This window comes from Eriocheir sinensis, unplaced genomic scaffold, assembly GCF_024679095.1.
Source record: "Eriocheir sinensis breed Jianghai 21 unplaced genomic scaffold, ASM2467909v1 Scaffold753, whole genome shotgun sequence".
Taxonomy (NCBI): domain Eukaryota; kingdom Metazoa; phylum Arthropoda; class Malacostraca; order Decapoda; family Varunidae; genus Eriocheir; species Eriocheir sinensis.
In genome coordinates, this window is record NW_026112113.1 from 42955 (window position 1) to 66191 (window position 23237).

Below are 23237 nucleotides of genomic sequence, written 5' to 3' on the forward strand. Positions count from 1 at the left end.
TTTTACAACAAAGGAGACAGCTCAAGGCCACAAAAAAAGGAAACAATAATGAAAAAAAGCCCGCTACTCGCTCCTAAAAAAAAAAAAAAAAGAATCAAAAGAGGTGGCCGAAAGAGAGGTCAATTTCGGGAGGAGAGGTGTCTATAAGAGAGAAAAGTATTGCTACAGAAATTCAGAGATGTTCGCTTAACGTTCCCCCCATCTAACGGAGCGATGCATCAAACGGCCGTCCCAGCGCTAGGTCTAAAGAAGTCTGCAGTGACGGCCATCAGCGCCTTGGGTCACCGGCTTTCCATTCACCCGCCCGTCCCAGCGCCGCCCGGCATTCAGGGCACGTCCCCAAACCATCGCTCTGCTCGTCCTCCGCGGGCTTCATTGATCTCGCGGCGCCCTTGTCATTCCGCGCGGCCCATCCTTCATCTTGATCGTTTCCCGGAGGTGTGGAGGGTCTCAGGCGCTTAGTCTTCCCTTGCTGATCGGCGGGGCTTCAATTTAATACAGACAATTATATTTCCTTAATGTTGACGCGCCCCTTGTCATTCCGCGCGCTTCATCACTCATCTTGATCGTTTGCCGGAGGTGTGGAGGGGTTCCGAGCGCTTAGTCTTCTCTCACTGATCGGCAGAGCTTCAGGATAATACAAACAATTATACATCTTTAATATCGTCGTTCCCCTTGTCATTCCGCGCGCTTCACTACTCATCTTGATCGTTTCCCGGAGGTGTGAAGGGGATAGAATCGCTTCGTCTTACCGCGCTCATCGGCAGAGCTTCAGGTTAATATAAACAATAATACTTCTTTAATGTCATCGGGCCCTTCTCATTCCGCGCGGCCCATCCTTCATCTTGATCGTTTTCCGGAGGTGTGAAGGGGATAGAATCGCTTAGTCTTCTCTCACTGATCGGCAGAGCTTCAAGTTAATGCCAACGATAATAGGTCCAATGATATCAATAAAGCCGACCCGCATTTGTCATTCGGATCAGCTCGTCATTAATCTTGATCGTTTTCCGGTGTAAATAAGCCATTCGGATCAGCTCGTCATTAATCTTGATCGTTTTCCGGTGTTGAAGGATTCCAGGCGCTTAGTCTTTCCTCACTGATCGGCACAGCTTCAAGTTAATTCCAACGATAATAGGTATACTAATATCAATAATGACGTCCCGCCCCTTGTCATTCCGCGGCTCATCACTCATCTTGATTGTTTTCCGGAGGTGCGAAGGAGTTCTAAATGCTTAGTCTTCCCTGCAGAGCTTCAATTATATACTTCTTTGATATCGTCGGGTCCCTTGTCATTCCGCGCGCTTCATCACTGATCTTGATAGTTTTCTAGAGGTGTGGAGGGTCTCAAGTGCTTAGTCTTCCCTCACTGATCGGCAGAGCTTCAAATTAATACAAACAATTACACTTCTTTAATATCGTCGCGCCCTTGTCATTCCGCGAGGCCCATCACTCATAGATCGTTTTCCTGAGGTGTGAAAGGGTTAGAATCGCTTAGTCTTCCCTCGCTGATCGGCAGAGCTTCAAATTAATACAAACAATTGCACTTCTTTAATATCGACGCGCCCCTTGTCATTCCGCGCGGTTCATTACCCATGTTGATCGTTCGCCGGAGGTGTGAAGGGGATAGAATCGCTTCGTCTTACCGCACTGATCGGCAGAGCTTCAGGTTAATACAAACAGTTATACTTCCTTAATGTCGTCGCGCCCTTGTCATTCCGCGAGGCCCATTACTCATCTAGATCGTTTTCCGGAGGTGCGAAGAGGTTAGAATCGCTAAGTCTTCTCTCACTGATCGGCAGAGCTTCAAGTTAATGCCAACAATAATAAGTCCAATAATATCAATAAAGCCATTTGGATCAGCTCGTCATTAATCTAGATCGTTTTCCGGAGGTGTTGAAGGATTCCAGGCGCTTAGTTTTCCCTCTCTGATCGGCACAGCTTCAAGTTAAAGCCAACGATAATAGGTCCACTAATATCAATAATAGCTTCCCGCCCCTTGTCATTTTGCGCGGCTCAACATTCATCCTGATCGTTTCCCGGGGGTGTGAAGGGGTTCCGAGCGTTTAGTAATTCCTCGCGGATCGGCAGATCCTTCGTCTTGATCGTTTTCCGGTGTGTGCGAAGAGTTATAAGTCGCTCACTCTTCGGCAGAATAAGTCCAATAATATCAATAAAGCCATTTGGATCAGCTCGTCATTAATCTAGATCGTTTTCCGGAGGTGTTGAAGGATTCCAGGCGCTTAGTTTTCCCTCTCTGATCGGCACAGCTTCAAGTTAAAGCCAACGATAATAGGTCCACTAATATCAATAATAGCTTCCCGCCCCTTGTCATTCCGCGCGGCTCAACATTCATCCTGATCGTTTCCCGGGGGTGTGAAGGGGTTCCGAGCGTTTAGTAATTCCTCGCGGATCGGCAGAGCTTCAATTTAATACAAACAATTACACTTCTTTAATATCGTCGCCCCCTTGTCATTCCGCGCGGTTCATTACTCATCTTGATCGTTCGACGGAGGTGTGAAGGGGATAGAATCGCTTCGTCTTACCGCACTGATCGGCAGAGCTTCAGGTTAATACAAACAGTTATACTTCCTTAATGTCGTCGCGCCCTTGTCATTCCGCGCGGTTCATTACTCATGTTGATCGTTCGCCGGAGGTGTGAAGGGGATAGAATCGCTTCGTCTTACCGCACTGATCGGCAGAGCTTCAGGTTAATACAAACAGTTATACTTCCTTAATGTCGTCGCGCCCTTGTCATTCCGCGCGGCCCATCCTTCGTCTTGATCGTTTTCCGGAGGTGTGAAGAGGTTAGAATCGTTTAGTCTTCTCTCACTGATCGGCAGAGCTTCAAGTTAATGTCAACGATAATAAGTCCAATAATATCAATAAAGCCATTCGGATCAGCTCGTCATTAATCTAGATCGTTTTCCGAAGGTGTTGAAGGATTCTAGGCGCTTAGTTTTCCCTCTCTGATCGGCACAGCTTCAAGTTAATGCCAACGATAATAGGTCCACTAATATCAATAATGACGTCCCGCCCCTTGTCATTCCGCGGCCCATCACTCATCTTGATTGTATTCCGGTGGTGCGAAGGAGTTCTAAGTGCTTAATCTTCCCTCACTGATCGGCAGTGCTTCAATTATATACTTCTTTGATATCGTCGCTCCCTTGTCATTCCGCGCGCTTCATCACTCATCTTGATAGTTTTCTAGAGGTATGGAGGGTCTCAAGCGCTTACTCTTCCCTCACTGATCGGCAGAGCTTCAAATTAATACAAACAATTATACTTCTTCAATATCGTCGCGCCCTTGTCATTCCGAGCGCTTCATTACTCATCTTGATCGTTTGCCTGAGGTGTGAAGGGGATAGAATCGCTTCGTCTTACCGCACTGATCGGCAGTGCTTCAAATTAATACAAACAATTATACTTCTTTAATGTCGTCGCGCCCTTGTCATTCCACGAGGCCCATTACTCATCTAGATCGTTTTCCTGAGGTGTGAGAGGGTTAGAATCGCTTAGTCTTTCCTCGCTGATCGGCAGAGCTTCAAATTAATACAAACAATTACACTTCTTTAATATCGTCGCGCCCTTGTCATTCCGCGAGGCCCATCACTCATCTATGTAGATCGTTTTCCTGAGATGTGAAAGGATTAGAACCGCTTAGTCTTCCCTCGCTAATCGGCAGAGTTTCAAGTTAACGTAGGAAATAATAATCCCAATGATATCAGTAAGATCATCACGCCCTCGTCATTCCGCACGCCTAATCACTCATCTTAATTGTTTCCCGGAGGTGCGAGGGGATTATAAGCGCTCAGTCTTCCCTCACTGATCGACAGAGCTTTAAGTTAATGCAAACAATATCAAGCACCAACCATTCCTTTGTTTTCGGGATTTTTGCATTTATGATGATTAGCATGATATCACCAAGAAAGTGTTGATTACATCCAGAGTTTGATGTAGGCAGTTTACAGCTTAACGAGGGAGTAAAAGTGTCATGTTGCGTCCTCTCGTCACAGCAGCGTTCCAGAGCAGCTTTAACCAAAGCGGATGAACGAGGATCATCGATACACGAAAAAGGCGGGCGATACATACTCTGTAATACTTGGCTGCTGCTTTCATGCTTCCTTAATCTGTGAACACGCGACCGTTTATATTTTCAGTAACTGTTGTCCTCTAAAATAATCGCAGAATCTCCACTACTTAGGGCACTCATTTACATAATTGCCTTGATGTTAACTGCCCCATTTGGCCGGGAAATAGCAAAGATCGGATTTGTAAATGTTGTATTCTCCGCAACACACCAACTTCACACTCATGCCCAAATCCTTTACCTCTGCACCAAGGCATACTCAACGCACGACGGATTACAGTGCGAGACCTGACATTACAGTGGCATGGTGCAGAGCAGTAATTCGTGTGCCGATACGGACCACGCGAGTGCTGTCAAACCAAATGTGCTGCGACCACCCACACGTGACGACGCGATGGTGCGGGACATAGTGAACACACACACACACACACACACACACACACACACACACACACACACACACACACACACAAGAACGGAGTGACACATAACAAGGGTGACGGTGACACACTGGCGGCCACTCAACACAGAGGTGGCGGGGTGACATGTGCTTTGGAGACGGTGCTGCAAGGGCGTGGATGCAGGGGATGCGGAGGACAGGATCTTGGGAGGGAAATGTACACAAACAGCACCAAGGCAAAACGTTAGAATGGACAAACCTAGTGTCATAGCCCTGGCTTGTTCTTATGCTGGGCCGCCTGTAGGGGAGGGAAAGCAAAGTAAACATGAGGGTGACTCCAGGACAGGCGGCGCTTGTCTGGACACGTTGACTCTATTCACTATATTCTAGGAGGGAAAAGAACACATAATAAAGTATGAATAGTTGTCATCTTGAACACGTATTTTCTTCACCTTGAGGCTCAGTGTGGAGCTGTGCCTAGAACATGTTCCGTGAGGGTACTGTGCCGCACTACAGTGTTCCGGCACATATTCCAGTAGGATACAATGCACACAAACACACACACACACCCACACCCACCCACACACACACACACACACACACACACATTATGATTGATTGATTGACTTATTTGAATGGTGCACGTCATGTAGCACTTGTACAATAAGGTAAATATGAAAAAATCAATCCAACAAGTGAGTCAGAGCCGCTGCGCCACAGCTGGACAGCGGCCGTGCTCGTGCCTGTCCTGGAGCGGGCGTGGTGACGTCGGTGCTTGAAGAAGGACGCTATTCAATGTTTTGTGAAGGTAATTTTCTGAAACCAAAATTTTAAAACCTCCACATGTATGTTCTAAGCCCGGAGCGACTGCAGGAAGAAGGACGGCTATACAGTATTATCTGGAAAGGAAGAAATATTAGGAAAAAACAGAGATTTATTGAGTCGCGAGTAGACGTCGTGGGAAGCGGCGCTGACGGATGTGTGTGTGTGTGTGTGTGTGTGTGTGTGTGTGTGTGTGTGTTTACCTAGTTGTATTTACCTAGTTGTAGTTTTACAGGGCCTGGGCTTACTCTTGTGTGGCCCCGTCTCCGTATCTGTATTTGTCCAATTATTCCTTAAAGTGTGTGTGTGTGTGTGTGTGTGTGTGTGTGTGTGTGTGTGTGTGTGTGTGTGTGTGTGTGTGTGTGTGTGTGTGTGTGTGTGTGTGTGTGTGTGTGTGTGTGTGTGTGTGTGTGTGTGTGTGTGTGTGTGTGTGTGTGTGTGTGTGTTTGAGAAGGAAAATAAATAAATAAATAAATAAGAAAGAAAGAAAGAAAGAAAGAAAGAAAGAAAGAAAGAGAGAAAGAATGGAAAGACAAATAAATACACAAGACAAAGAAAAAATAAACATAAAGACGAATAAACATACCAAAGCGAGCACCCTAACACTAACAAAACACAAGTAGGCCCATTCTCCCGGACATTAACTGAACGAGTCTCGGGCCTCCTTCCCTCACTTCGGGGAATGGCCGCGGGGGAAACAACGGCCCGCCACCCTAAGCATGCCTATCGTTTACTGCCTAACCTCCCTTATTACCCTCCTTTTTTAGCCTTAACCCGTCACCTCTTAGCATACAGAACATCACAGTCTGACACTATATCTATACTATGGGCCGTATTACTAAACATTTCGTTGCCTAAGTACACATATTTGACAAGGCTTTCGTGGGAGTTTTGAGCATTTCCAGGGGTAGTTTAACGACCCTGGTGGTGGTTTAACCCTTCCTCTGTGCCGTGAACCTAAAGAAACACTCCTGAGAACCCGATTGATCCCCTCTTTGACCTTCAGAAACAGTTGATGTTAGAAGCGAGTGTCTTGTAATACAGACCTATGGATATGAAAAATACAACATCCAGACCAATCAAAGAGCCTGACACAATGAATATGAGTACGAAAGATACAAAGGAATGTCAAATAATCAGTTGGCAGAACGAGAAATACTGATCAGAGACGAAACGCGACAAAATAGAGGAATGAACATATCTAGCAAGAACAGTTAGTGTAAGTCCAGCCCACGAAAAATAATGCAAAAGGAGAACGGGAATAGAATGGAGCGCTTTCGGTAAACTTGGAAATCTCATGAATTGGAGCTCACCACTCTCCTAGAAGAAAAAGACGTACAACCAATGCGTCTTGTCAGTCCTAACATACTGTTCAGAAACTTGCCGCCTCACAAAATATTCAGAGGAAGATAAGAAACACACAAAGAGGAAAGGAGAGAAAAATGCTGGAGCCAGGAGGCGAGCATCATGGATCAGAGAGCAGACAAAGGTTGAGAACATTCTAGTGACTATCAACATTAAAGAAAAGAGACTTGGTAAGGTTATATCATGCCGACGGACAACCAAAGTAACAAAGTGGCAACCCATAAACTGTCGAAATCTGTGTCGACAGAGGATCAGGCGCAGAGATTAAATTAGAGCAATTGCTGAAGAACACCTGACTAACACCTGACAGACGGAGGTGGAGAATGTTGGGAGCGGCCTGTCCTGCAGTGGACTGGTAATGTCTGAGTATCGGGAGGATTTTTTTATAAGTGGAGAAAAAAACTAAGTATAATCCTTAATCAAAACATGTCTGAATTATATACATATGTATATATTTATATCTATCTATCTATCTATCTATATATATCTATCTATCTATCTATATACATATTTATATATTTATATATATCTATCTATATATATATGTGTGTATATATATATATATATATATATATATATATATATATATATATATACACACACATATATATAAAGTAAGGGAACAAAACTGTTACTTGCGCTCGGTGCATATGTTACCCAGATTTATGACCCCCCCTCACCACCCCAAACATAAAGATGAACACACACAACCACAAACCCACACACACACACACACACACACACACACACCGCATTGCAGTGGAAACCATCCTTGCCAGCAATGTAGCAGGCAGAGCTTCACGCCTCGCTCAGGCCACAAAAAGTTTTTAGCCTGATAAGAGTTGTTACTCTCTCCACTGAGCGAGGGGCCGGGGGTGCTGATGTGTGACGACCAGCCAGGCTCACGGGTCGCTCGCTGTGAGCTTCAACACTTTCCGGGAGTGTACTGGCTGGCTGTCACGAGTCCAGCACGTGATAAGACTGAAGGTGAAGAACACACACACACACACACACACACACACACACACACACACACACACACACACACACACACACGCCAAGAGGCTTTGCTCGGGCACACCGATGGAAAAAGCATGAAAAATTCATATATAGTTTTTCTTTTCATATTCAGTAACATTTGCCAGGACTTTTTCCTTCCAGTTTTCATCTCACTGGATGCTCTCTCTCTCTCTCTCTCTCTCTCTCTCTCTCTCTGAGAGAGATAGAAAAGAGAGCAACAATAACCAGACAGACAGACAGAATGAGACACAGACAAACAAACAAACAAACATTTAATCCACAGGGCAAACACAAAAATACGTGTGTACGCTGCCCAAACCGTAAAACAGAATAATGCTGTGAGAGAGAGAGAGAAGAACGTGAGGGAGAGAAGAGGTAACAAGATGAAAGACAGGAGAGGGAAAATGCAGAAGCAGAAATAGTGTGAGTGCAGGTCTTGGGTGGGGGAGGAGGGAGGAGGTTGCAATATGAAGGTAGGGGGGAGAGGAGGCGGATGGTGGGGAGGGGGACGGAGAGAGCAGGTGAAGAAAAATGAAAGTGACGTTGCAGGAGAGAGATGAAACTAATATACTCGTCATGTTTGTGAATTAATAATGAGCTTGACACTTGGAGGAAGGGAGAGAGAGAGAGAGAGGGAGAGAGATATGAAAAAAAAAGAAAGAGCGAATGGAAAAGGTAAGAGAATGAGAAAAAGAAAATCGCGAGCTAAAATGTTGTCAGAGGGTAAAGAATTGCATTGTGTTTATTAAGTCTACGGAGGATGTAACCCCATCACCCCGAGAGACAAGGTAAAGTAAAGTTGGGGCAAGCTCTGTAGCTGTGCCTGGCCTCGGTGCCCATTCCCGCCTGAGTGGCCCTTAAGCCTGTGGTGGGTGAAAACCATTGCCCCGGGACACAGGCCAATTATGACGTCTGGGTTACCGCAGTTTCCCTTCCGTGAGTTGCCTCAGGTACACGTTTATCGACCAGCCCGAGGAGGAGGAGGAGGAAGAAGACCTGGGTGGGCTGCACGCCGACTGTACAGGCCGGGGTTCTAATCCAGGCTCGAGGATTTGTATAGCTAGGCGTGCTAACCACTACACCACGGAAATCGCCTGAGAAATCCGAGTCACCATAATTTGCCGTTCTAAAATTTTATCATCTACACATTTATTGACCAACGTATCAAGAAAGAGGACCAACTGGATGAACGGAGCACGCACAACTCGGGCACGGACAGCCTGACTTCAGTGGAACCAAGGCCAGCGGGTTCATACGTTTTATTTTTTATTTTTACGTCTACGCTTATTGCGCCGGCAGGCTTGCTTGAGGGGCCTGGATGGCAGTCGGCGCCAGCCCGTCATGGCGCAGGCAAGTGTTTGTAGTGGCGCCATCTTCTCTTGGCTCATGCTGCAGCCCGGAACTCGTTCTTGATTAACTTGGACGGTTTCCTCAAGAGTTCGGGTTGATGGGTGGTCTTCAGGACAGCATGTGGGTAGTTTTAAGCCACTCGTATCTGAGTGTGCATACCGAAGCGTTCAAAACTGAGAAAAGTGACTTGCATAATTAAGTTTTAAATTTCCAGTGCCTTTCAATCTATATTTAAAACCAACCTCGATATCGACAAATGACAACAAGCAGCAAGGAGCAGCGCCACCCCCCGCACCAACTGTCTTGCATTAGCGCGGCACGCAGCAGCCACTCTTCCCATTCCGAGCAAGACTGGCTGTGATTAATGTTTCGCTTCCAGCCACGACCTTGCTCCCCGCGGCCACAGATTTCTTCGGAAAAGACAATCCGATAAGTAAAGACGACTTCCGGGAAGCCAGCCATTTACCTCTGTAGATGGGAGCTGACGTGGTGAGTTAGGGCGTGATTCCACCGGGGCAACGCAGGCAACATGTGGCATGCAGCTTGCCTGGCTCTCAATATGTACGTTGAATGCGGCTTTCAACAAGAAGACACATTGCCTGCTTGCTTGATTGCTTGCGACAAGGAAACATTATTGCGTCATGTAGCATGTTTCACACCAATTTTTGTTAAATACCATAAAACCTTTTCCACCGATTCAGCGAAAATTGCGCCGCTTGTCAACACGGTGATCGCTGCTGCTGCGTTGCTGCTGTTGTGCGACGCTCGTAAAATAACCCAAAGAAAGCACCAATGATGGAAAAGAGAACTGTTTATCGGCAGTAACGTCGCAAGCCTTTAAGCAGAGCGATCGTTAGTTTGACACACACAAGGCCGCTCACAAATGTTTCAGCTCTTCCTGTAGGTTGGAAGGTAAAGTTTAGGGCATCCGCTGAGCTGTGCGGTTCGTCAGAGCTCATCTGTCTCACTATTACTCGTGCCTTTGGTGGGTATAGGAACTTACTACACCATGGGACGCAGGGCAAAGGTTCGAGTGCTTTTTCCCACTCAAACATTTATACTATAGCAGCGTAAGCACGACCACAGCGGCGAGAAAAAAAAGCGATACGATAAAAGATAATAAAAGAATATATAGCTACAGAAAATACTTCATTATAGTGAGATACACAGAGACAGACAGACACAGAGAGAAGGAAGATAAAAGGAACAAAAGAAACACATCAAAAAAGAGCAAAAAATCAATCATGGACAAGTCAGAAGGAATAGAAAAGAGGATGACAGGGAGGCAGGAAGGGAGAGGGAGGAATTGGGCAAGAGGATTACCATTCAGCCGAGAAGGGTAAGTAAAAGACACATGACCCAGGGGAGGCGAGGAGAAAAGAATCACCACAATAGAGCTGCGAGGGACATTGACGCCGAACTAACGACAGCCACAGAGGGGAGGGAACTGCCACGCCGCGTTCAATAAGCCGATGATGAAGTGTACAGTGTGTTGGGGTATTAATTCTGGCGTTGAACAAAGACCAAGGGGGAGGGAGATGTAGGTTTGCATGACATAATATTATTTACTCGAGTGAAGATATATGAGTATTGACGTTTTTATTTATTTCAAGGTCGAGTTTACAATGGTAGATGTTTTACGCAATTGGTCGTGGAATAAAGACTAATCAATATAGGTTTGCATGCCGTATTATCAACTCGAGTGAAAATATGAGTACAGACATGCTTTTTTATATATATTTCAAGGTTAAGTTTACTAGGGTAGATTTTTTATGCAAATAGGTAGTGGAATAAAGACTATGGGGAAAAATAATATAGGTTTCCATGCCATACTATCTACTCGGGTGAAAATATACGAGTTCTGAATGTTTTGTTATTGAGGCCAAGTTAATTTTAGGTTTTATATGCTCTAAATAAGTCGTGAATAGTGTTTGTGTATAAATTCACACGAGAAACGCAGATTTGGTGGGGGGAATATGTGTTTGTGTATCATATGAGCTACTCGTGTGAAAGTATAAGTTTTGAATGTTTTGCTTTATTTCAATGTCAAGTTAACTATAATAGATTTTATACGAACTAAATATGTCGTGGAACAAGGACTTAGGGAAGGGGAGAAATATGTGTTTGCGTACCATATTATCAACCTGTGTGAAAGTTATTGTTTTTTAATGTTATTTTTATTTCAAGGTTAAGTTTAGTAGGTGTTCGCTATAGTTTCTGAAGGTAGCTTGAGGCTCTTGAAAAACCCATAATTATACCTCTATTATACTCTAAAGCCCAATTTTTTAAAGATGTTAGGTCATATTTAGGTTTTTCGGTGACCTATAGTAGCTCTCATATGCGCTCAATTAGTCGATGATGAAATGTATAGTTTGTTAGTGTACTAATTCATGCATGGAAAAAAGGCTTTGGGTGGAAAAATATGTTGTCATTCCATATATATTCATTTAAAGGTAATCATCTTTTTTTTCCATTTTTAGGGCTAAGTTAACTATGGCGGACCAAAGTTATTACTCAATCGAACAGGCTATTAGGGCATTTACATATATATTACTTTACATTACCGTACTTTATATTACTTGAAATGAACACACCCTTACATGAATCCCATTTTACGTCAATGCTACTTTCCATGCATAACCCATTACTTCAAACCACAGAGCTACATGGATACTATACTTCTTAGACCGTTAGAAATGTATTACTGGGGGTAGATTTTACATGAGATCGACCTTCACATGAGTATATACGATAATTATTTAGTAACACGAAACAAAACAAAAAGAAGTTTGTATAGCAAATCACATCAGGCCGCCGCGAACACCGGAGCAAAATGACGACGGAGAAGTATGTAAATCTGCCACAAAAAAAAAAAATTATACTCGTAAGTTTAGAGGTACAGAAATTAGTTTACGTAAGAAAATGATGTAACTAGGGACGAAATTAGAAGTCCAGGTGCTGTAGAGGTAATGAGCCCAATGGTGAAGTTATTAGTGATGAATAAATAGAGAAAACTGAACAACTATAACCCTGTTTTGAGTTGCATTAGAGTTGAGTTGTATTGAGTTGCAAATTAGGAGTCCAGGTTCTGTAGAGGTAATGAACCCAATGGTGAAGTTATTAGTGATGAATAAATAGAGAAAACTGAACAACTATGATCCTGTTTTGAGTTGCAGTTGCAGTCTAAAGGTAAAGAAATTAGTCCACGTAAGAAAATTATGTAACTGAGGGACGAAATTGGAGGCCCAGCTGCGGTAGACAAAATAAGAGCAATGATGAAGTGATTAACGTAGAATAAAAAGAAAACTGTACAACTATGATCCTGTTTTGAGTTGCAGTTGCAGTCTAAAGGTAAAGAAATTAGTCCACGTAAGAAAATTATGTAACTAAGGGACGAAATTAGAGGTCCAGCTGCGGTAAACAAAATGAGACCAGTGATGAAGTGATTAACATGAATAAATAAAGAAAAGTGTACGACTATGACCCTGTTTTGAGTTGCAGTTGCAGTTCCAAGGTAAAGAAATTAGTTTATACAAGAAAATTATGTAACTGAGGGACGAAATTGGAGACCCAGCTGCGGTAGACAAAATGAGACTAATGATGAGGTGGATTAACTTAGAATAAATACAAAGAAAAAGTGTACGAGGGACGAAACTGGAGCTGCAGTTGATGTAGACAAAACGTGACCCCATGATGAACTGATTAACGATGAATAAACGGAGAAAAACGTACAACTATTAACCTGTTTTGAGTTACTGACAAACTAACAGACTAACATAAAAGTGGGCCGTTCTGTACGTTCGCCTTTTATGAAGAATTCGTTTTGCGCTACCATTTTTAACATTATATTTGTTTTACAGGAAAGGAGGCAGCTCAAGGGCGCAAAAAATGAGGAAGCAAAAAATAGCCCGCTGTGGAGAAATAAATTAGAAAATCATATGGTGGCGTCCTAGTAAATAATGGACCTGGTCACGAGAAAAGGATTTAAATTAGTAAGAGTGAGAGATTCAGTGTGTCACGGAGAAGGGCGAGACACAGGCTGGCGGGATCACTGCTGCTGTCTCCGCTGGCAAACCGCTCATAAGAAAAAAAAAGAAAAAAAGGAAATCAATTGCACACTTCTGGAAAATAAGTCTTTGAGAATATGAAAATTAAATGTACGTTTTACTTCCTGAAGCATCAAAATAGATAAAAAAAAAAATAGACAATGGCGCTGCTCTAAGGTAGGGCCTTTTATAAAGAGACTAGAAATGACTGATCATTGCTTCTTTGAGTTAGGGTGTGTGTGTGTTTGTGTGTTTAGATTTGTCTGTTTGTTTGTGCGCGTGTTTGCTTTGTGTTTGTTGAAATATGTGTGTGTGTGTGTGTGTGTGTGTGTGTGCAACAAGGGACGCACCTGGGGAGCGTGCCAGTCTGGGGCACCTGCAGGGAGGGGTGGGGGGTGGGTCCCGAGCCCCCGTCCGTGGCGTGGTGTTCATGGACCACCGGCGGCCCCGCGGAGCGCTGGGGCACGCTGCGCTGAGGCACCTCCTCCTGCACCTCCCCATCGGACTCCTCCTCTGAGCTGCTGGGCTCCAACATGGCGGCGCGGGCGGCGGCGGTGGCGGCCCAGAGCCCTCACACTGCAATAAAGGAAAGGATATGTAAGTGTATGTTTTTTTACAGCAAGGGAGGCAGGTCAAGGACAAAAAACAGACAGCAATAAATAAGCCTGCTAAACGCTGCTCCGGGAAAAAATAAAAGAACGTGAGGCTAAAAGAGAGGTCAATTTCTGGTGGTGCCAGAGCCCTCACACTGCAACAGACGATAGAATATGTATGTAAGTGTGTACATTTTTTTCACAAGAAGGGAGGCAGGTCAAGGGCAAAAAACAGAGACAGCAATAAATAAGCCTGCTAAACGCTGCTCCGGGAAAAGATAAAAGAACGGAAGGGTAAAAGAAAGAACGAGAAGAACGAGAGGCTAAAAAAGAAGAACAAGAGGCTAAAAGAGAGGTTAAAATAGAGGCCAGAGAGAGTTAAAGAGGTTAAAAGAGAGGCTAAAAGAGAAGAGAGTTAAAGAGGTTAAAAGAGGCTAAAGAGACTAAAGAAAAAGAAGAACGAGAGACTAAAGACAGGCTAAAGAGAGTTAAGGAGGTTAAAAGAGAGGCTAAAAAGAGACTAGGTTAAAAGAGAGGCTAAAAGAAAGACTAAAAGAGAAGAACGAGAGGCTAAAAGAGAGAACGAGATGGAGAGGCTAAAAGAGAGACTAAAAGAGAGAACGAGAAGAACGAAAGGCTAAAAAGAAGAACGAGAGACTAAAAGAGAGGCTAAAGAGAGGTTAAAGAGGTTAAAAGAGAGGCTAAAAGAGAGACTAAAAGAGAGAACGAGAAGAACGAAAGGCTAAAAAGAAGAACGAGAGACTAAAAGAGAGGCTAAAGAGAGGGTAAAGAGGTTAAAAGAGAGGCTAAAAGAGAGACTAAAAGAGAAGAACGAGAGGCTAAAAGAGAGAACGAGAAGAACGAAAGGCTAAAAAAGAACAAGAGGCAAAAAGAGAGGCTAAAGAGAGGGTAAAGAGGTTAAAAGAGAGGCTAAAAGAGAGACTAAAAGAGAAGAACGAGAGGCTAAAAGAGAGAACGAGATGGAGAGGCTAAAATTCCGAGGACAATTCCGGGTGGCGCTAGAGTCCTCACACCACAAACTAACGAAGGACTAGGAAGGTAAGTGTATGTATTTAATAAAAGAAAGATTGGCGCACTCACTCCTAATGACAGAGCCCTCACACAGCAAAACAATAGCTGGGTGAGTATATGTATTTGAAAGTTAGCTGCAATCACTCTTATTAATCCTTGCTGGAGCCCCCAAACTGCATGCAAAAAAAAAATGTATGTACGAGTGTATTTATTAATTAAAGACAAAAAGTTAGTTGTAGTCACTCTTAATCCCTCACACTGAGTAGCGGGCTTTTTTTTCTTCACATTTGTTACCTTTTTTTATGCCCTTGAACTGACTCCTCTGCTGTAAAAATAAAAATAAACACTGCAGCCAAACAAAACAATAGGTGGGTAAGTGTTTGTATTAAAAAGAGTTAGTTGCAATCACTCATGTTAATCCTTGCCTGATCCCTCACACTACAAACAAAAGGGAGCCTATCTACGTTAAGTGTATGTATCGAAAAAGATTGGTGTAGTCACTCATAATCTGCGTAGAGTGCTGTGTGGTATGTTTTTTTGTTTTTTGTATGTGTGTGTTAGTGAGAGAAATTTGTTTTAATCAAGGGTGTGTTGCTCTCTCTCTCTCTCTCTCTCTCTCTCTCTCTCTCTCTCTCTCTCTCTCTCTCTATCCATCTATTCCATCTATCTTTCTCGGTCATTCGTCATCTCAATGCTGTATGTTTATCCCCCCCTCTCCCTCTCTCTCTCAATCTCTCTCTCTCTCACCTGAATATATCTGAGGGTGATGAAAGACAACGGAACAATAGAAACAACCCGGGAGAGAGAGAGAGAGAGAAGAAGAGAGAGGGAGGGAACGCATCGATGTTTTTCCATGACATTTCTCGTTACAAAGGTTGCTCATTTTCATAGACAGCTTTTCTATATCAAAACTCCTTTATTATTATTATTAAAGGAGTAGGAAATGGAAAAGATGGAGGAGAACGATATGAAAAAGGAAGAAGAGAAACAGGAAAAGAATGGGAAAAAGTAGTAGTAGTAGAAGAAGAAGAAGAAGAAGAAGAAGAAGAAGAAGAAGACTGAAAGAAAAGAGGAAAAGGATGACAGCAAAGTACGAAGTAAAGAAAGAGAAGTGAAGAAATGTGTTAGAAGAAGAAATACGAGACTGAGGAAGAACCAACAGGAAGAGGAGGAGGAGGAGGAGGAGGAGGAGGAGGAGAATGAAGAACGAGTTAGCGGAGATGGAGAAGAAGATTGAAGAAGGAGTAAACGGAGAAGGAGGAGGAGAATGAAGGAGGAGTAGGCGGAGGAGGAGAAGGAGGAAGAGGAAGAAGATTGGAAAAGAATATGAGGAGAGGAAATGAGAATGCGGGAGGAGATGGAATGCGGCAGGGGAATGCAGATGAAGGATATATAAAAAAGAAAAAACAGTGTAAGATGCGGATAAAAATACACGTTCGTTCGTATGTATGAGAGAGAGAGAGAGAGAGAAAGGGGGTTAGGTTGGCTATTGTCTTTTCTACTGTCTTGCTGTCGACCGCGGTGCTTTGTTTGTTTGTCCGAGAATGAATACGAGAGAGAGAGAGAGAGAGAGAGAGAGAGAGAGAGAGAGAGAGAGACCTATAACCCTGAAAATATAAACGCATAGGCCTATCCGCTTTGGTAATCTGTTTCACTCACCATAACAAATGTATTAATAACCGTGTGTGTGTGTGTGTGTGTGTGTGTGTGTGTGTGTGTGTGTGTGTGTTAATCTCGTTATAGAAGAAATTCATGACTTGAGTTAGTGGGTCAGTTGATGTTATACAATAGAAGCGTGTGTGTGTGTGTGTGTGTGTGTGTGTGTGTGTGTGTGTGTGTGTGTACTGGAACGCGACAGGAAAACATTTCAAAGAGGGGCTCTGAGGACGCTGTTTTTATTTCTATTTTTTGGCAGCGCGTGTTTGTGTGTGTGTGTGTGTGTGTGTGTGTGTGTGTGTGTGTGTGTGTGTGTGTGTGTGTGTGTGTGTTTGCTGCGTTGTGTTTGTTCAGGTGCTGACTGTCCAAACACACAAACAACGCCAAACACACACACACACACACACACACACACACACACACACACACACACACACACACACTCTCTCTCTCTCTCTCTCGGCTAAAGGGAAGGGCTGTCGTGATATGCAGAAACACACTGGCAATACATGTTACGGTCTGGCTGCGTAGTATTTTTACCGTCTTTTCGTCTTCGCATTTGCCTCTGTGGTTGTGCCTATGTTTGTGCGTGTGGGGTGGAGGGTGGGTGTGTCTGTGTGTGTGTGTGTGTGTGTGTGTGTGTGTGTGTGTGTGTGTGTGTGTGTGTGTGTGTGTGTGTGTGTGTGTGTGACTCATCTTCGTAAATGTTTGATTCGTTCATGTTTATTTACCGTCTCTCTCTCTCTCTCTCTCTCTCTCTCTCTCTCTCTCTCTCTCTCTCTCTCTTTGTGTGTGTGTGTGTGTGTGTGTGTGTGTGTGTGTGTGTGTGTGTGTGTGTGTTTGCTCATTTTCGCTACGATGTTCCTTTCAGAGTCGACATGCTGGAGTCTTTTAGTCTTTTTTAATTATATGTGACAATTTTTAATCCCATTGTGTTATTACGTCGTATAAGGATTATGTGTAGGGATTTTTTTTCTCGCAAACTTACTATTTTTTATTTTGCAGTTCTTATCTTTTTCATTAAGTTCCAACGTTTCTTATGTCCTATTCGCTAATTTTTTATGTTAGTTTCTCTTTTCTCATTTGCATCGATTTTTTTTTAAGTTTATCTTTTTCTCCTTTTCACTAATTTCTAACGTGTCTCTTCTTTTCTTTCATCAAATTCTAACGTTGCTCATTTCTCCTTATATTCCATTTCTAACGCTTCTCATTATTCTCCTTATTGTGAACTTCTGACGTTCATCTTTTCTCTTGTTCATTAATTTTTAAACTTTCTCTTTTATCGTTTTCATTGATGTCTAACGTGTCTCTTTTCTCTCCTTTCATCAAATTATAACGTTTCTCATTTCTCCTTATATTCCATTCCTAACGCTTCTCATTATTTTCCTTATTATCAACTTCTGACGTTTATCTTTTTTGTTCATTAATTTTCAAACTTTCTCTTTTATCGTTTTCATTGATTTCTAACGTGTCTCTTTCCCTAACATTCTTGAATCATCCACTTTTATCTTGCTCTTTTTAACGTTTCTGTTCTCATATTCACTAATTTCTAACGTTTATCTTTTCCTCCCTTACGTTCATCAATCATCCACCACTGCCATACCCTTACGATCTCTTCAGCTCATGCCGTCACCACTTCTTCCTCCCAAACATGTAGGTCGTTATTACCATTGCCTTCAGCTCCTGCATGTTTATTTCTCGTCCCAAAGTTCATCTCGCCCCACTTCCCAACTCCCAACCATAACTACATTCTCACTTTCTCACTGCCCCTCATTATACTTTTTTGCTCCTTTTCTTAGAGCCACACACTTCACCGCGCCACATACTTTCATTATTCTCTCTCTGCAAACTTCCTCTCACGATCTCTCGACTGGAAAGAATAGAAAAGCTTGGAGGAATACTAAAGTGAATTTCTCCTCCATTTTTCTTCTCCTCCTCACGCCCCTTTCCTTCCCTTCATTCTCATTCTTTCCCCCTCCTCATCTTCCTCCTTGCTCTCCTTCCCTTCCCTTCCCACCTTTCCCATACTTCCCCTCCTCCTCATCACTCTTCTCCCTCCCTTTCCCTTCCCTTCCCTTCCCTTCCCGCCCTTTTCATACCTCCCCTCCTCCTCATCGTCCTCCTCGCTCCCTTTCCCTTCCCTTCCCACCCTTCCCATCTTCAGCCTCGCGCCCCTTCCCTACCCTTCCCTTCACCCCCTTTCTTTCCTCCGGCTGGATAAGGTTAAGAGTGAAAACTGCACAGGGGAATATAAGAAGCATTTCCTTTATAGTTCTTTTGCTTTTCGGTTAAATTGCCATGCCAGGAGGGAGACAAACTTGCTGGGACTAAAGCCTTCCTGATTTTGTGAAGGAGTGAATGGCAAAGCTGGATGAAGGAAGAGTTAGAGGAAGGAAAGAACGAGATGGAAAGAGAAATAGAGGATAGACAAAACAGGATGAAGAAGAGATAGAAGAGAAAGGAAAGAACAAAATGGAAAGGGAAATAGATGAAAACAAAGAGAGAAAACGAGGAAAAGAGGATGAAGATTTACGACGAAAAGCAAAGAAGGATGAGGAAGCAGAAGAGATAGAAGAGAAAGGAAAGAACGAAGTGGAAAGGAAAATTGATAAGAACAAAGAGCGAAGGCGAGGAGGAAAAAAAAAGAGGTGAAGGAAGAAAGGCGAAAGATAAGTGACAGGATAAGAGGAAAGAGGAAAGAAATCGGGGTGTGAAGAATTGAGGTTCGAAAAAGACGCCAAACGAATCAAGAATGGTCGGCTGCTAAGGTACGGATTGCAAAGGGAAGGAGGAAGAGAAGCTTTTCCAGTTCACTTTCAGACACTTGCCACAACGGGCGTAAGTCACTCCCGCTGAGGTATATACAGGGGACGAGTGGGAGATGTAAGCTTATCAAAGACTCACCCATGACGTCCCTTTCCGTGTTCTCCTTGTCGCCAAAGAGTACTTCAGCATTCTCTCTAAGGACATATTCTCTTACTTTTCAACTCAAATAACATGCACATCACACACACATATTATTTTTTTTTCTTCTTCTTCGAAATCATTAGCCTAGTCCCCTGGTCGAACCCAACGTTTAGTGACAGTCCATAGATGTGTTTCAGTAGCTCCTTCAATTTTCTCTTCGTTAACTTCTGCAGCCGAGAGATCGTGAGAGGAAGTTTGCAGAGGGAGAATAATGGAAGTATGTGGCGCTGTGAAGTGTGTATCTAAGAAAGGTAATGAGGGACGGAGAGAAAGTGAGAATGTAGTTATGGTTGGGAGTTGGGAAGCGGGGCGAGATGAACTTTGGGACGAGAAACGAACATGCAATAAAGCTACTGACATCATTCTCTACTCTGTTCCCTCCTACTGTCTCTAAATTTCAGTCAAAAGTTTTCTGTTATGTCTATATACGCAACGGCATCACTTGCTCTCGTGCCCATAACCTTGTTTCTTCAGAATTACCCACCCTATAACTGAAACTTAGTTGTCATTCTATCACTAAATACGTCTGTGCTGTTTATCTCTCACCTAATTCTACCAGACTAAGTAGATGTCTGTGCCTGCTTATATTTAAAAGTGGAGCACATCTTGACTCACTCTCCCTTCGACACATCTATGACTCAAATGGATGATGACCAACGTTACCAGATTATCGTACTTGGCGTATTATTTTTGCCGATTTCTGACCAAAAATTATCGCACCCACAAAGATAACGATATGCATTTATAATTATTGTTAAAATCGTTAATTATTGATGCTCTTTTTTGCAATATTTATGGGCCAGAAACCGGAAAATACAATGTTATGAGTACGATAATCTGGTAACGTTGATGATGAGTCTGAGGTCGATATTATAAGACACTTTCGCTTCTCACATCAGTATTTCTAAAGGTCAAAGAGGAGATCATTTGGATTCTAATGAGTGTTTCTTTAGGTTCACGGTACAGAAGACGCGCCAAACTACCACCAGGGTCATAAAACTACTCCTGGAAATACCCACAACTCCTACGAAAGCCTTGTCAAATATGTGAACTTAGGCGACGATCAATCGGGTCCTAATGAGTGTTTCTTTAGGTTCACGGTACAGAAGACGCGCCAAACTACCACCAGGGTCATAAAACTACTCCTGGAAATACCCACAACTCCTACGAAATCCTTGTCAAATATGTGAACTTAGGCGACGATCAATCGGGTCCTAATGAGTGTTTCTTTAGGTTCACGGTACAGAAGACGCGCCAAACTACCACCAGGGTCATAAAACTACTCCTGGAAATACCCACAACTCCTACGAAAGCCTTGTCAAATATGTGAACTTAGGCGACGATCAATCGGGTCCTAATGAGTGTTTCTTTAGGTTCACGGTACAGAAGACGCGCCAAACTACCACCAGGGTCATAAACTACTCCTGGAAATACCCACAACTCCTACGAAAGCCTTGTCAAATATGTGAACTTAGGCGACGATCAATCGGGTCCTAATGAGTGTTTCTTTAGGTTCACGGTACAGAAGACGCCAAACTACCACCAGGGTCATAAAACTACTCCTGGAAATACCCACAACTCCTACGAAAGCCTTGTCAAATATGTGAACTTAGGCGACGATCAATCGGGTCCTAATGAGTGTTTCTTTAGGTTCACGGTACAGAAGACGCGCCAAACTACCACCAGGGTCATAAAACTACTCCTGGAAATACCCACAACTCCTACGAAAGCCTTGTCAAATATGTGTACTTGGGCGCCGAGGTGTTAAGTAATACAGCCCTCAGAGGGGTCGTATTACAAGACATCGCAGCCCAAGAACACATATTGACAAGGCTTTCGTAAAGTATGGTAGTTTTATGACCTGTGGCAGTGTGTGTCTTCTGTACCGTGAACCTAAAGAAACACTCATTAGAACCCGAGTGAACCCCTCTTTGACCTTTAGAAATACCTGATGTGAGAACTGAAAGTGTCTGACAATACCAACCGCATATTTATTTTCCTCCGAGGTAGCCAGGACCTAATCAGGGGACCGAACCAGTGGCCGAGCAAACAAAATTACGACGTTCGAGTCAGTCCTGAGATTCATCGCGCGATATGGCTTCTGTTGATGCCACGTCCCCTGGGTCGCTACAGGAAGGGACTACGATCCATATTCTTAAGCGTATCGGGCTCCCTAAGACTATTTCCCAAGGCCACAGAGAGGATTAACCGAGTTTTTATGGTCGTGTTTTCCATTTAGGCCACTCTTTACTTTTCTCTGTTGTGGGCGCGGTGAGTAGCGGGCTTTTATTTTTACACTCTTTTTGTTGCCCTTGAGCCGTCTCCTTTGTTATAAATAAGTCGGGTTAAAATATCTCTAGGATCACAAAACAGACCATGAAAAATCACAGTAACTTCTACGAGAGGCTTTTCAAACAGGTGAACTGAGGAGCAAAGGTGATTAAAACGGGAAAAAAAGGAAGAATGAGATGAAAAAAAGAATGACAAGTGAGGGAAAACGGGAAAAAGGTGAAGAATGAGATGAAAAATTGGAAAAAAAGGAAGAGTGAGATGTAAAAAGAGATGACAAGAAAGGGAAAACGGAAAAAAGTGAAGAATGAGATGAAAAACTGGAAAAAAAGGAAGAGAGAGATGTAAAAAGAGATGACAAGAAAGGGAAAACGGGAAAAAGGTGAAGAATGAGATGAAAAACTGGAAAAAAAGGAAGAGTGAGATGTAAAAAGAGATGACAAGAAAGGGAAAACGGGAAAAAGTGAAGAATGAGATGAAAAAAGGATGAAAAGAAAGGGAAAAAGGAAAAAAAGTGAAGAATGAGATGAAAGAAGGATGACAAGAAAGCGAGAACAAAAAAAAGACGAAGAATAAATACTTGACACTAACAAATTTCCAAGATGTGTAACTGAAGGGACCCGTTTTCTATGACCACATACTGATATTTACCGTCTAGTTCAGAAGTCGGCAACCCGTAAGACTCGAATCCATTTCTTTACATTTCCTGGAACCAAATATTCTGAATTCTAAGATATGATACTAAAAACAGAAATCTTTCAGAAATAAATACTTTTAAACAACGAAATAAAAATACTATATGGATTTAGCCCTTTGGTCCCTCAAGAGCTTTCCACAGTTAAATTTTATAAAAAGTCGCCTTTAATAGTCGTGCGGTGAGTAATGGGGTCGTTTTGAGGTGAATAATTTATGAAGATTTGGGAGCCCCACAAGTGTGCTGAAACGGCCGCAGGTTGGCAACTAAATGATCCAGTAGAACACACACACACACACACACACACACACACACACACACACACACACACACACACACACACAACGTTAACCTCAACCGACCTAGTAGTAACTCTTAAAACACACACACAAAAAAAAAATCCCCGAACACGAAAATATGTATCAATTGTCAGCTTGAAAACACACACACACACACACACACACACACACACACACACACACACACACACAAGTACGGAACTCACACGGCTCAGAAGTTGACGTTCGATAAAGTGAGGGGATATGAAGGTCCATTGCCTCCTGACGCTTCAACGGACAATAAAAAAAATAAAAAATGAAATGAATTTGATTCGAAGAGGAAGGAGAGCCGGAGGAGAAAAAGGGAAAGGTGAAAGATGTTGATGGAAAACGAAAGAAAAAAACTGGAAAGATGGAGAACGAGATGGAAAAAGAGATGAAAAGGAATGAAAAACGTAAAAGTGCGAATGAAATGAAAAAGAGAATAAAACGAAATAGAAAATCAGAAAACATGAAGAATAAGATGATATATAAGGTAAAAACGAAAAGAAAAAACGGGAAAGATGAAGAGTGAGATGAAAAAGGGAAAACGGAAAAAAAGACGAAGAATAAAACGAAAAACAAGATTGAAATGAAAC

General features: G+C 43.0%; 1 protein-coding gene across 5 annotated transcripts in view; it reads right to left on the reverse strand.

Annotated features, from left to right (window-relative positions):
- Positions 1-13746, reverse strand: part of LOC126994244 (calcium-dependent secretion activator-like) — a 45399-nt gene extending 31653 nt beyond the window's left edge. For 2 of the 5 annotated variants that reach the window (XM_050853525.1, XM_050853524.1), the window contains exons 1-2: positions 13441-13737; positions 4747-4785 (exon numbers count right to left, since the gene is read on the reverse strand). In XM_050853525.1, coding sequence (XP_050709482.1) covers positions 4747-4785; positions 13441-13625 — 224 coding nt within the window. In that variant the 5' untranslated portion in view covers positions 13626-13737. Of the gene's footprint in view, positions 1-4746; positions 4786-13440 lie in introns of all 5 variants that reach the window. The other 3 variants (XM_050853526.1, XM_050853528.1, XM_050853527.1) reach the window with 3 other exon arrangements.
- Between the last annotated feature and the right edge of the window lie 9491 nt (positions 13747-23237).